Source organism: Chaetodon trifascialis, chromosome 23 (genome assembly GCF_039877785.1).
Source record: "Chaetodon trifascialis isolate fChaTrf1 chromosome 23, fChaTrf1.hap1, whole genome shotgun sequence".
Lineage (NCBI taxonomy): Eukaryota > Metazoa > Chordata > Actinopteri > Chaetodontiformes > Chaetodontidae > Chaetodon > Chaetodon trifascialis.
This window is the reverse complement of record NC_092078.1, coordinates 11,380,694-11,395,030: the sequence shown is the minus strand read 5'-3', so window position 1 is coordinate 11,395,030 and position 14,337 is coordinate 11,380,694. Positions and strand designations below refer to the sequence as shown.

At 41.0% G+C, this 14,337-nt stretch overlaps 2 protein-coding genes across 2 annotated transcripts; both read right to left on the bottom strand.

Annotated features, from left to right (window-relative positions):
* Positions 1 to 1,055: 1,055 nt before the first annotated feature.
* Positions 1,056 to 2,808, bottom strand: ostc (oligosaccharyltransferase complex subunit). Its single transcript, XM_070993162.1, has 4 exons — positions 2,597 to 2,808; positions 2,075 to 2,168; positions 1,757 to 1,954; positions 1,056 to 1,565 (listed from the first exon to the last, which is right to left on the bottom strand). Exons 1-4 carry the CDS (start codon positions 2,733 to 2,735, stop codon positions 1,547 to 1,549), a joined length of 450 nt encoding a protein of 149 aa, XP_070849263.1. The 5' UTR covers positions 2,736 to 2,808; the 3' UTR covers positions 1,056 to 1,546.
* A 932-nt stretch (positions 2,809 to 3,740) lies between these two features.
* On the bottom strand, positions 3,741 to 6,064 carry rpl34 (ribosomal protein L34). Its single transcript, XM_070992672.1, has 4 exons — positions 5,911 to 6,064; positions 5,691 to 5,790; positions 4,107 to 4,210; positions 3,741 to 3,870 (listed from the first exon to the last, which is right to left on the bottom strand). The coding sequence occupies exons 1-4, from the start codon at positions 5,973 to 5,975 to the stop codon at positions 3,786 to 3,788; spliced, it is 354 nt and encodes a 117-aa protein (XP_070848773.1). The 5' UTR covers positions 5,976 to 6,064; the 3' UTR covers positions 3,741 to 3,785.
* Between the last annotated feature and the right edge of the window lie 8,273 nt (positions 6,065 to 14,337).

The window sequence follows — 14,337 nt, the reverse complement described above, 5'->3', positions numbered from 1 at the left end:
GTCAATTTTAGTTGTTCAGTGTCGGCTATTCATTGTTTCTGGAGCAAATATGTAGACGTTTTACTGTTGCTTCTGCAATGTTTGGCACTGGTCTACTGTTTTTGGTGTTGAAGTCAGGGCCACAGGCTCACCAAAAGCAGCAGACACTGAGTTTAAGTGACTGATGCAGATCTTGAAGACGTATTTGACACTTTAAGTCAATTTGGAGGACATTTGTAAGAAAGCAGGCCATTGCAACTCAGTTGGGAAACCTACTCGGGAAAAGTGAGGGGATGAGTAGAAAGATGGGCTGGAACAGCAGAGGATGGAGTTATCTTGTTTTGAGTAATGGAAATGATGTTGTAGCAACCCATACATAAAAAGGCTGAGTTAATACTTTTGTCAGAGTACATGGTTTCAATGATTTGTTTGAGGAAAAGAGGCGGAGAAAACTAAATCTGAAAACATGGAGGCACGAAAGAGAAAGAATAGCACTGAAGATGAGCAAAACGTCCCTTTTTTTTTTTTTTGCATGGAAGAGTCACTTGTAAAACTGAGAAGAGTGCACCAGAGAAAGATGTCAGAACCTCCTGCTGCTGCTCAACATCAGCAAGAGCAAGGAGCTGATCGCTGATTTCAGGAAAAAGGAGGTGAAGACAAACACGTCTACATCAGTGAAGAAGGTGAAGGAAGATGTCATGGACATCACACATCTCCACCCTGGCAAAGAAAGCTCAGAAACTATTGGATTTCTTCAGAAGACAAAATTCCCATGCACTTAAGTTCTTGTTAACTGTTACAGAGGAGCAACTGAGAGCATCCAGATTGGAAACATTACAAACTGGCACAGAGATGTGCACCAACCAGGACAGATTGGCTCTGCAGTGGGTGATAAAACCACCCATAACGTCATCGATATGGTGAGGTAAGTTGCCCGTGCAGAGCTAGAACCAAACTCCCTTAAAATGTACTCAAATTGCACGTGTGTAGGTACACATCTTTTTAGGCTGAAATTGACTTTAAATTTATTCATGATAAACAACACAGTATGTAAACATATGACAATTGCAAGGAGCTCTGAAAGGAAGGTTTATTTCACACCCTTTGTACAAAAATGCAACTGTGACAAGTTCAAGGCTTTTTCGAGGATTTCTTTACAAAAACATACAACTTAAACATTACTCAGACTCCCCTCGTGATACCAGATGAGTGGCTCTGTGCCAACGGTGTTCAGTAACTTCCTTTCCTTTTTCTTCCCCAGTGGCTATGAGAAGTTTCACAACACTTCTGGTTTCTTTTGGTAAAGAGAAATTCAATTTCTCCCCTTTGCTGCAGATGCACTATTGGGTCTATGATCTCTGTGAGCCTCTTTTTGGAGAAAGGGAGAGGAAAGGAAGTCACTGAAAACCCCCGATGAGACACAGCCGGTGAGAGTGCAGCTGCTCAGTGCTTGCAGTCCTGAATGGTTGTCGATTAAATCAAAGCTCAAAATTGTAGTTGAACTGCCTGTTGGGGCCCGTATGTCTTTTCTCCGTCCAAATCGTCTTCAGTGTGCTTTTTTTTGTCTTTAACCCATGAGGTATCCTCTGAAAATACAAAAGACGAGTGAGTTAAGGCACTGAGACACAACAGATGTCACTTCAGAGTAACACAATTCCAGACCATCGTTTACTGTTGAGTCAAGCCAACTTTTAAGCCACAGGCTGCGGTTTAAATAAGAAATACTCCACGTGTAAGGCTTCATTCTTGGTGGCGGAAACAAGCTTTTAGTACTTACGGCAGCTTCATGCGCATGAACACTCTGGCCATGAAGAAACTGAGGAGGACGCTGACAAAACCGATGAAGAGCAACAAGAAGCGGTTGAGTTTGGGAATGTTTGGTGCGTTGGAGCGGTCCAGGATTATAAAGCCCAGGCCTCCCATCGTGAAGAGGAAACTGGAAGCCAGTCCTTCCATAATGTACTGCCCATTTACTCTGAAAGACAAATGCACTGACATTAGCCATGCATCGTTTAATGTGACTTAAATGTGTCCATCATTATCCAGCTCCTTGCTGGAGTTTGCTGAGATGCTCTCCACGTTGTGACTGACATACCTGTATGCCAAAAAGGCCACTGGCCGCTGGTGTCCATGCTCATCAGTCATTGAACCCACACTTGGTGGCTCCACGATAACATCGTAGATGATGCCTATAATAATGTTGGACAGATATCAGACCATTAAACAACTTGACTCGAGTCTAAGCAAAGTTAAGCTCATAAATCAGCAAACTGATCATGTTGGATACTTCTTCCACTACTCACTTTGCTGATAGATATTAACCACTTCTGACTGTCAAACTGACAAACGTTAACATGTATTCAACTAACTGTTAACCCTAAGTTTTCTGCGCTAGCTTAACTGCGGCGTTAGCTTCATCCACTACCTTAACTGCATCCGTGCTAGCGTTAAAAATAGCAGGCTGTTTTACAAATGCTACTAAAAGCCTTTAATATCTGCCATCATCCCAACCACACAAGATTGAGCTTTGACTTTAAATAACGTGGTGGCACAATGGAGATTTGATTCTAACAAGCTAGCAGTATTGCATTGACGTTAGCTTAGCAGATCCATTTACCTCCGGTGATGAGAAAGTAGGACACAATAACGATGGCGTACACAGTCATAGCCGAGGGCATGTGCAGCCATGACGGTTTCTTCAGTTTGATATTTGGACATTCCAGCACAGCAAACGGAATACTGTATAATGTCTCCATGATCTGTAGAAAGGTCCCTGTCTCTTCAAGAGGGCTGCTGACGCTGGCTACGATCGGTCTGAGCAGCGGCTTTGGTGACGTGTCCCGGAAGTACTTGTTTTTGTTTTAACAGTGTACATTTCTATAGACTTGTTGTATTATTATTATTTGTATTATACTTCTAATGGTGAGAAGTTGGATTTTTAAACAAAAAATATTTTCATGATAGTTAAATTAACTTAACGGTAAATGCTTTAATAATTTAAGTTTTGGCCCGCGACACTGCGAGTGCGTGACGCAGATTTAAAGCGACTGCGACGACGACTTCGATTAAAAAGTAATAATCAACGTCAAGTTGCTTGTAACGGCGCTCTTTACTGTATTCCTCAAAGTACGGCCGTCATCGTAATTTCTTGTGTGACCACAATATTGAGTAAAACCCAGTGAAATAGTTCAATACATTTCACTGACTTGGTCCAGTGAAGTAAATGGTTAATACTATTGGTAAGGCATACACTTTCCATTCATCAGATGTCATCAGATTTTCGAATGCCAAATCATGGTTATCTGCTTTCACATGGGAACAAGTAAAATTATGTTTCTGATTTACATCAGGAGGAGAAATTTATTCAGTTCTGATCATAAATTTTCAAGTCTTCCCAAAATTACACCATAAAGAAAACACTTGGTTGACAGGATGGTGCATTCATGTCGAAACACCAAATGTCCATTTAAGAAAAAACTTTTTTTTAAGAATCAGTACGACATCTTTATTTTCTCAAACTACTAAGAGAACCAGGTGATATGTGTCAACATTCACTGAAGGCACTCCAGGTAACAAACCACTTATGAAAGTGATGTAATTCAAAAGCTTTAATTATAGACCATACTGGGCCAAATGTAAAACTTAATTTCAAAAAGGTAGAACAAATCCACCAGATACAAGGTTGTCAGAGATCAAACCCTCACACAGATTTCCCTCCTTTTCCATGAAATACACCAAAGCATTGCAAATCACAACGGAAATGGATTTGTTTGTCATTTTTTATTGTGGCAATACAAATACACATTTTACTTAGATTTCTGGCTCTGTGCCTGTGCCTTGAGCACCTTGACAACGATCTTCTGCTCCTCAATCAGGAAAGCACGCTTGATCCTGAGGATGAAAGCAGAAGAGACAAGTTAGGCATAATGCAAAGTCCTTTAAAATTCACATCCACATCAGTGACTGAATTCTCATGATTCCCTCTCCCATGTTTTTGATTCAAAGTTCAGATAACTTATGAGTAGCAGCAGCAGGCATGCTGTCACAATCTTTATCAGGGTGGATATAAACACCAATCCAGTTTCTCATCAAGAAAGTGAGGAGATGACGGGAAATGCCTCCCTTACCTGTCACGCACACTCTTGGCGCACATGGAGCCTCCGTAGGCCCTGCTGACGTGCTTCTTGGTCTTGGAGAGCCTCATCAGAACCTGAGGTCTAACAGCCCGAATCTAAAAGATAGAACAGAACCACAGTAAGATCACAGTAAGCAGCGTGTACCGACTTTCAAAAATAACCAATATCGGAACCAGTGGAAAGTTATCTTAAATGCAGTGGAGCAATCACAGTGTGCTCACTGAAAAACAGCCATTGGACTGTAGGCTACTCCATGGAAGTGACAAAAACATTTACAGGCATCCTGAAAGATGATGATTGGAGCAACCTGCTCTGTAACCGAAAGCAAAAAATACTCCTGCCACTCAAATACTGCCAAGTTTAAAACGAGCATCAGCTGTTTAACACCACCATAATCACAAATGCAACACCTGTACGATTTCTGAGAATTCGATGTTCATTGTACCACATTTCATACTGTTATGTTTCTGGATCAGCACACTGCTCTGACCTTACTTTGTCTCATCAAGAAACAAGTCTTACTATGCTTTCAGGTGTAAAATACGACTTTGTAACTGAGGACATAGGACTGTAACAGGTTCTAACTGAGGACATGACAGACGACCTGAATTTCACATCTTCTCTGAATTCTGACATTCTTATAAAGGAGAGACGTGGACGCCAGTACCAGAAGACGTATTCCCACTTTGAGGTAAGAACTGCTTCACAAACCAGCAGTTCTTCACTAATTTGAACAGTACAGCCAACTACTCCAGGCATCAAATTAGTAAAGACACCTTTGTCTGATTATTTAATAGTGTCATAATCTTATTTAAAATAGCTAGTTTAGAAGTCTCCATCTATATTAGTTAAAAATTCTCATTTGTTAAATTGCACATGCTTTGTTCAACTGGATCCCAGAATGCCATATCACGTTTCAAGGTGAATTTACAAACTATTTCCCAAACTTTGGCCCACTGAGTACATGCAAAGGACTCCATAAGCATGGTCCTGTCATAGCAGTTTGGTTGTTTCCACTCAGAGCATGAGGATTAGCATTACAACTATGATCAGTTAGCAGTTCGTGCGGTCAGCACAAACCAAGGTCTAACCGCTTACATTGGGGGGAAATATCACCCTACTTTTGACTATAAGGATGTAAAGCAAGTTTCAAGTTTAAACCTCAAAACGGATCACTAAAGATCATGTTCATGAATAACACCACATGGACAAGATCAGCTATTCCATGATTTGGCAAACTTCTTGGGATTAGCACCTATTTTGCACCATCATGTTAACAGGTGAAGCAGTAGCAGCAAACATCTGTGTTTACGGCAGGGTCACCCACCAGATCTCTTCAGTACCTGATCACATCCAATGCAATTACTACTTTATAACATCACAGTTACAACAGGATTTCCTCAGTTTTACAGATTGCTACAGATGTCGGTATTTAATGAGATTAGCCCAATGTGGGCCCCCCAGTCTTCACGTGCATGCACTGATTGTTTACACTTTAGAGTACCCACGCACATATAGCATACTGAGGTAAAGCAATGAGCCAAACTAACACCACAATGCAAGGGGTTTACTTACTCCACGCAGTCTTCCTGGGCAGATGCCGCATGCCGACTTAGGAGCTTTGCCGACCTTCTTGGTGTAGAGGTACACAATGCGGTTTCCAGGCGTCCGGGACCTGCAGAACACCACCAGAACGTTAATCAACCGTTACCTCTTCCACCGGTGCTCGTAAGTGAAGTTGCAATGGTGTCTGCTTCACAAGCAGGCGACATTATGGATGCCGAAGAAAACTCACAGTCTGGTTTTGTTGGAGGCGGTGTTGTAGGATAACCTACGACGGTAAGTCAGGCGCTGCACCATTATGAAGCTGAAAACACAGATCACATTGAGTTAATTTTGGAACATTATGCTAAGAAGCTAACTGCTAGCGTTATCACTCATTGCGCCTCAAGAGGTTAGTGATACCGGCTAACATGGACCTTAGTAGGTAAAGACATTGACCGAAAGAGTTCACCCGACTGCTTCACCTCAGATAAATCTGGTCTATAATTGAATTCCGTATGAAAACACATTTTCAGCGTGGCTCTTATCTACGGCTGTCATAGTCAGTTCGGTATTTAGATGGCAGCCATCGGGACCCAGTAACGACATCTGTAAACTGTCATACAGACCACCAAATAACAAAATTATCACATCCTTAGAAACGAAGAGTTGTACTCAATGTTATATTTACTTGAAATCGACCACAACTCCCTTTTAAACGCAGGATTACAGCGGATTATAATTTCATAATATTTGAGAGAAAGGCAGGGGCCGCCATACCTGCTATGGTCGTAACCGGAAGAGGAAGGAGGAAGGCGGATGTTAAAGGTTAAAATTCCTCCATGCCGACAGTTTCCTATTATTCCGCCCCCTGCTGGCGTTTCGGTTTTACTACATATTTACACATAAATATGAAACAAAATGTGTAAGATGTGAAATGATACGCTTCCTTAATTGAAACTTATGTAAATTAAATGTATTTTTGAATTGCACTACCGAATAGCTTCTTTTATCTTGAAATACACACTTTCCTGCAAAGACAGCAACAAATTAAACAAGCAACAAACACGAAATAAAACAATCATCGAATTATAATTTCCTAATCTACCGTGAACGTCGTCTCTTTTAAATACTTAGCAAATACGGTATATTAAACATAAAAAATAGCTTAAATAGGTCTATAATTTCACTTGACCTGCATGTAAAATGGCAGACACCGTTTATTATGTTGTTGTCAGACTGGAGCTGTGTTGCAACTTTTTTCACGTTGACATTCAAGTCTTTTTTTCTGTGGATCTGTGTCACTTCCTAATTACATCCGTGGTGATTCAGCTGTTTTAAAAAATAAAACATTAAAAGGTCAAATGGAGCTCATCCCTGCCCTTTTCTTTCCACTCATTATTTAATCTCTCTCAGGTTCTTACTTGACCAGAGACTGCACCCTCAACTTGAGGGTAATGACAAACCAACAAGCAGCCTGTTTTCTGTATTCTGCACGAATAGCACAAATACAGCTGATAAGTTGTCATATTTTCCAAACAGCTGTTCCAGCAATGATAAATCATATTCAGGTTCCGGTATAAACCAGACGCAAGCAGGTGACCAACAGATACACACCTGTGTGTGGCACACCATATTACACTGGAGCTCTAATTAATGTGATTCGTTCTGCCTGTGTTTTTCCTGCTCGACAAGTTAAAATGTTCAGCATGAAAACCGCCTTTCAGGAGTCTATACCTACAAATCCAGAAGGGAGACTCATTTAAAAAAAAAACAAGGTAGTGCAAGTGTCTGTAAACCAGCAGTGCATTTTATTTTCGCCATAAAAACAATGCATGGGTTGTCCAGTAGATGGCAGCAGTGGTGTGCTACTTGTAGTTTACAGGGTGGCAATTGAGAGACGCAAGTCTGTCCTTCAGACTTTGGACCAGGATGTAAATATCAACATCTATTGTAACATGCACACACATTTATGGAAATGCATCTGCTAATAATCTGTGAACATATTTCTGAAAACATTTGCTCTTTGAAACTAAAGGGGATTCAATAGGATATGTGTATATGTCCATCAACTCTGAGTTTTGCTAATCCTCATGCTCTGAGTGGAAACAACCAGAGTTTTGTTCAACTCTGTTTTGACAAGTCTTTGGTTTAGCCCAAAATTTTTGTTGCAAGGCAGCTGGATTGATGAGATCATGCAATAATAGATCATCTGGCACATCAAGGTAGCTTAGAGTGGTGCAGTAAAACCCACGCCATGTTTAAAGTCTTCTAAATTTAAGTTTCACAAAAATAGAAATCTCTTCAATATCTCAGAAGGATCAAGGTTGTACTTTCTTACATTTATTTATTTATTTTACATAATGCCAACTTTCTCAAAAGTCATCTTCAAAGTGTCAAAATCTGCATTCTTTAAAAAAAAAACATCAAACTGATTCCCACTTAATAATCCCCATAAAGTCCCTCAATGCAATTATCATTTCTTGCACAACGTAAAGTACATGCCACACACACTGACCACCAATATCCAGCCACCAGAGTCTGCAGCGTGCACACCACAGCTCTAAAAATGAGAGAAATAACTCAAAATGGCTCCCTATCAAAGAGGTGCTGTGTCACAAACAGACATTTGCCAAGCTCAGCCAACAGATGGTGAGCTTGGCATCCTTTTAGATGAAGCATTTGGCGAAGGCAAAGTTCAGTGACAACACAAGGCTCTGTACAGTGTGTTGGCACATTACGCATCCGTTTTAAGGGCACGAAACTAGCCGTCTGGTTTTATGCTCGGCTTCGTCTGAACTCCTTCATGATTTAGTTTTCAACAGTGACAAGTTCATTTTTCATTCATTTGTGCAACTGAATCAGTACACCTGGAAATCTTTCTTTACAATTAAAATAATAAATTATGCTGCTTAGTGATGTCTGCAAATCTAAATAATAAATAGAATAAGGCATAAATATGTCGCTTTTGCAAATAGTTCATGAACTTGGGCCAGTCACAAGCAGTATTCAAATCTTCATCTAGCGTATATATGGGAAAGACATATATTAGCATTAGCATTTTTGCAGACAAGTCCCTCAATGTTGAGTTATGAGCATTAGCATGTGCAGCAAGCATGAACACAAATGCCTCCCACGCACACTGTCACTGCTGTTTGATTGGAAACTTTTTATTACTGGTGACCTCCAGAGGTCCGAGCTTGTTCTACACGTTCTCTTATGGGATTGATTTGATTAAGGCCAGATGTGACGCGACCTGGGATTAACCCGTTCTTCACGAGAATCAAGGTCTTTCACAAAGGGTGCCAAAGAGATTTGCGCCGACTCCAAGGGACACTGAGGCGCACACACAGACGTCCAAATAATTAGTAACATCTGCAGGCAGCTGGGCTTAATCTTGTCAGAAGTAATTATTCTTGAAGACATCTCAATAGAATATTTAATTTAGATCTTAATCCAAGAAAATATCAATAAATTCCTAATGGGTAGATAATGTTAAAGAAAGTGTGTTTATTGTAAATCCATCTCACATTTTGAGGAGCTGCCTGCCACCAGCGGCCTCACCCTCTCAATCAGCCCTGCCTAGTCAAAGATGAACCATATCACCTTAAGTGCACTTGATTACGCAAGCCGCCCCGACCCCCCCCCTCCACATCTCCTTGGGCCTTCTGTGTAATCTGCTGAGATTTAAACCTGCTGCTCCTGTTTAATAAATCCACTGCGATTAAAATAGGATTACAGCTCTGCTTTCGCCTTCCTAATGACATCAGAGCATGAAACATTTTTTGACTTTTTTTCTCCCCAGTTGTCGGGTTTTTGCCCAAGCTCACTCATCCCTCCCTCCGACTTGTCGTAGGCAGACAGGCAGCAATGATTTTCAGCACCCCCACCCCCAAACCTCATCCCTGCAGCCCAGCAGGTCAGCCCATCTGTGGGCCTGTTCACATAAGGATTAACCTTATAATGCAGCACACATCCTGTATCAATGCTGTCCTCCGTCACATCAGACTTCTCAATGACAGATAACAACCAAAGAAAATCTGCTCCAGTGTCAGGTTGTTGTTGTTTGCTTGAACCTTGAAACCTCCACCTGAAATCGCCTTCACCGACGCAGCAATCACTCTCAACTCTATTGTCCTCTTTGTCCTTACTCAGCAATGGTTAAACGCTTTAAGGTCACAAAAGGCAGAGATTGATTGGATTTTTACAACAGCTCACCTCAAGACTCCAGCACAGAAATCCATTTAAGATATTGTGTCCTATTTATGTGAAGCACTTGGTGCGTTTGATTTATTCTTCCAAAGCACTTTGAGCTGCACTTCTTGAATGAACGATGCAATACAAAGTTTATTCTTATTATTTTTACTTAGAGTCAAATGTAAAATGAAGTGGAGTGTTTTATCTTGTGGTTTTTACACGATCTTGAGTGTGCACAAATGGTTTAGCATCCCGACAAAGACTTACATACTGCATGCTCAACACATGAGTGCTACAGATTGAAGCTGAGTTCAGCATGCTCTGTACTACATCAGCCTAATTAGCAAATGTTAGCATGCTAACACACTAAACTAAGCTTGCGAACATGGTAAACATCATAACTATCAGACATTAGCATGTTAGCATTGTCGGTTTGAGCATGTTAGGATGCTGACATTAGCATTGATCTTAAAGCACCACTGTGCCTAAGTACAGCCTCACAGAGTTGCTAGCATGGTTGTAGACTCTTAGTACTGTTGTTAGAAAGAAGATATTTTTCACAGGTGAAGACAAACCAAGACACAAATGACTAAATGCAACAATTTAACAAATTTTCCCGCCAGAATTTATTCCTGATAGACTTGGTGTTGCAAATACATTATTGCAGTATTCTAAAATAATAAATACAATAATACATTTCACAAAACATAGTGGAACAGTTACATTTTTAAACATGTTGACATATACTGAGAAAAAATGTCTAAAATTCTGCTTGGATTTGTTTCCTCAGTCTTTCTAAAGTCGTGGCTGCACTTTATGTTTACATGCACCACCCATAAAAGCAGGGTCTCACTTTCACACTGTATCGTATCTAATCAGCTCCAGCACTTAGTGATCAGACCCTCCTGTGGATTATTAATTTGTTAATCTGTTTAGACCTAACACTGCTAAAATGAATATTCCCACCTACCCCCATTTTTCAGATGAAATGGTTTCTCCCACTTTATCTTTCGACAATCTTGCTTTTGTGTTGTAACTCAGAGGCAGACCATTTGCCTTTTGGAATACATTTACTCAGCTGTTTTAAGAGCCTCATTGATTCATTGTTTACTACCTGGGCATCCCATTGGTGTCTGTGGCCATTTTGTTTTGCTGACCGTGTTTTCCTAAGGGGCAGGTGGTCTGTCCAAGCCTCTTTGTACCAACTTGTGGTAGTGGTGGTGGAGGGGGGGAATGGTAATATGAGGCTTTCAACATCTAATCCGGAGCAAGTCTCTTAGAAAAAGCTGGTCTGGGGACTCTCCAGCTTATACTTTCCTCATCTGCAGGACCAGACAGCTTTTGGCATGAGTTATTAATAAAAATTACTTGTTCAATAGCGCTAATTCAATACCTTGCTTCAGTCAATTGTCCTTCCCTCTTCACCGGAAAAACTTGCTTGGTTATCATCATCCTATCTACCCCACCCCCCCACCCCTGCCCCATTGCTGACAAATCCATACAACTATGTGGGACACAAAGGCTCGGATTTAGCTGCCGGGCCAAAGCGAGGGTGGGCCGGGTGGGGGGCAGGGCCAGGATGGAAATTTCTGTTGTTTTTGTCACAGCACAGATTTCAGACAAATCAAAACAACTGGCACCATCACCCCCTCCAAAACCCCCTTCCTCCCCTCCACAATCCACATGACCTGTGACCAGTCATCACTTTTATACTGGAAATGCAGCCAGATCAGGAGCGGCCAGTGCGGCGGTGTGGAGGAGCGGCACCGTGTGCGCTCAGGACCATTGTTGAAAAAGAGCTGACAGCCTGAATGGGATCTCATTTGATAGGCAAAAATATTGACAGATCTAATTTGAGAGCTGGGGTCAGAGACTCAGAATGCGCTTTGTGATGATGATGATGATGTGTACTGATCATGAGCTCATATAGATAAACATATCATTTCATATAAAATCACTCTGGTGCACTGTAGAGTTGTTATTCTAACTAACTAACTAACTAACTTGTACCATCACATGTACTATCACATTTCCCTGAGGCCAGGTGTATGCACAAGGTCAAAACACTTGAGATGAATCCTAACTTTGACTTATGCACAGGGACATTTTGAGGGGCTAACCCTAAACCTGCTGCCCGTGTGTTAGCCACCTAGCATTGAAAAACACTTGCTAACTTTTGTAGTTATGTCTGACTCATGTTAATGCAGCCACAATGGCATTTTTTTGAGAGGCAGCTCAGCAAAGGAAGGCAAATTGGCTGCTGTTCGAGTGACTTTTGCTTATGCACAGCCTTGCTTTTGCAGTTGTTTCTGTTACTCCCATAAGATCGGAAGGCCTGTTTTGCTGGCATTTAATCTTTAGTCTTCTTCATCAAAACTCATCATTGCTTTAAAATTCAGCAGAGTATAAAGTAGGGCTGCAACTAAAGACTATTTTATTACCCACTAATCTGATGATGATTAAAACTGTGAAAAGTACCCAACAAAAAATCCTGGAGCCAGGGGTGACATCACTGAATGTCTGGTTTTGGCCAACAGTCCAAGAACCCTCAAAATATTCAACTTACTGCAATATAAGATTAAGAAAGCAGCATCGCGGACCCTTAAAAATCAAGTTTTTTTATTTATTTTTTTTTGCTTGAAAACAACAGTTAATATCAAAATAGTTTCTATCTTTTGAAGCTCAAGTGTAAAGGTCCACTCCAGCAATTTAGTATTGCACTTCCATAAGACTCACAAGAGACGAATAAAGAAAAAAGAAAGAACAATATTGAAGCAGCGGGGGCTGAAATATCCTGACTTTTAGTATTTTAGTGGAGGTCAAGCCCCCAGAAATTCTCAATCCTCCAGGTCTTTAATGAACCCCTTCTTGATTTCTAAATTCCCTCTTCTTTCAAACCCCACAGCTTTCTGTACAAATTTCAAGTCTCAAGCCTAAGCCGAGATGCTCCTGATGACATCGCAATGGCATCATCAGTGTTTTTTCTTTTTTTTTTTAAACTTTAGAAAGCTCCCTCCAGAGCCACAGAAGATGTTACACAACTGTTTTCAGAGGGTGAGTAAAACATCTCATGACAAGTAAACTGAACCGAACATGTATAAAATCAATGACGTCGCCTTCCTGTATGTGTTTAATCTGTAATCACCTTGACCGGACAGCCACCAGTTTGCTCTGGTGGAAAAACATGGGAGTGGTTGGCAAAGATACGCTGTGGTGACGGCGGCAGACGAAGACTACGGGTGAATTGAGGCAAACTCGATCACATTGCAATAACATGAATAGCCTTCTGGGCTTTGGAGTGCTTGCAGGACTCAATAGCACATTTTGATACTGTGAGAGGACATAATGATTGACACACAATTACACAATGGAGGTTAAGTCTTCCTGCTTGAAGGCATAGTTGGATCTTTTTTTGGAAATAGCCTTGTTTTGTTTAAGTTAGATGACACGATCAATATCACTGTCATGTCTGTCTGATAAATGTAAGGCCAGCAGTTGTTTACCTTGGTTGAATGATTGGCAACTTCACAATAACAACAAGACTTCAGGAAGTCACTGCTGCCGGACGTACATAAACCCTCATAAAACTGCAACTTGCCTTGTTAACACTTCAGTTTTTGCACAGAATAAGCCAGCTGTTTCCAATCTTTATGCTAAGCTATGCTATCTGGCTGCAGTCATGCATTTATTGAACAGATGTGAGGGTGGTATCAAGCTAAGTCAAGACAGCAAAGTAGGTGTATTCTCCAAAAGGCATCTAATTCAAAGATGTATAATTACACATCAGAGGACACTCAGAGGTTTATTTTTATTCTGAGTACTACCAAATCAGCTAATTAAACTAGGAAACTCAATATGAACCACAATGCAGGGCAGTCACGAATCATCTGACTATTGATAATCTGAGGTAAGTTAATGCTGTCGTCCTCTGTGTTTCCTGTTAGGTAACAAGAGGCAGCTACAGTGGAGAGGAGATGAGAGCAGAGGAGAGGGCAATCAATGAGGTCACTGAATCATGATTTATTATACAGCACCGGACCATTAGTGTCACACATACTTTGTCACACTGTGTAGAGATTGCGTGTGTGCGTCTATCCAACAAGGTCTGGCCTGTCGACCAATGCTAAGTGGTTTGAGGCTTTATCTGACATGAGGGGGAAACATGGCGACCTGGGGAGCCATAGGGATGATGGTTATGTCAGACAAAGTCTTGGTTTGCATGTTCGAAGTGAAGCAAACAGACACGTAAAGCAGGCGTGACCTTTAAATGTTTACTCTGCCATTGGGCCTTGGAACCAAAAAATTTTCAAATGAATGAATAAATAAAAGATTTGAAGGAGTAATTTGACATTTTGGGAAACACACATACTCGTTTTCCTGCTGGCTTAGATGTGAAAGTTGATACCACTCTTTACATCTGTCTGTTCAAAATAAAGCTGTTAGCTTAGCTTAGGATAATGAGTGGAAACAGAGAGAAACAGCT

Coding starts and splice junctions, on each gene's coding strand:
- ostc (XM_070993162.1), bottom strand. CDS start 2,735: ATGGAGACATTATACAGTATTCCGTTTGCTGTGCTGGAATGTCCAAAT. Junction 2,169..2,596: donor CTACTTTCTCATCACCGGAG/GTAAATGGATCT, acceptor ACATTATTATAG/GCATCATCTACGATGTTATC. Junction 1,955..2,074: donor GTGGCCTTTTTGGCATACAG/GTATGTCAGTCA, acceptor TTTGTCTTTCAG/AGTAAATGGGCAGTACATTA.
- rpl34 (XM_070992672.1), bottom strand. CDS start 5,975: ATGGTGCAGCGCCTGACTTACCGTCGTAGGTTATCCTACAACACCGCC. Junction 4,211..5,690: donor GCCCAGGAAGACTGCGTGGA/GTAAGTAAACCC, acceptor TCTATCTTTTAG/ATTCGGGCTGTTAGACCTCA. Junction 3,871..4,106: donor GCCAAGAGTGTGCGTGACAG/GTAAGGGAGGCA, acceptor TTTCATCCTCAG/GATCAAGCGTGCTTTCCTGA.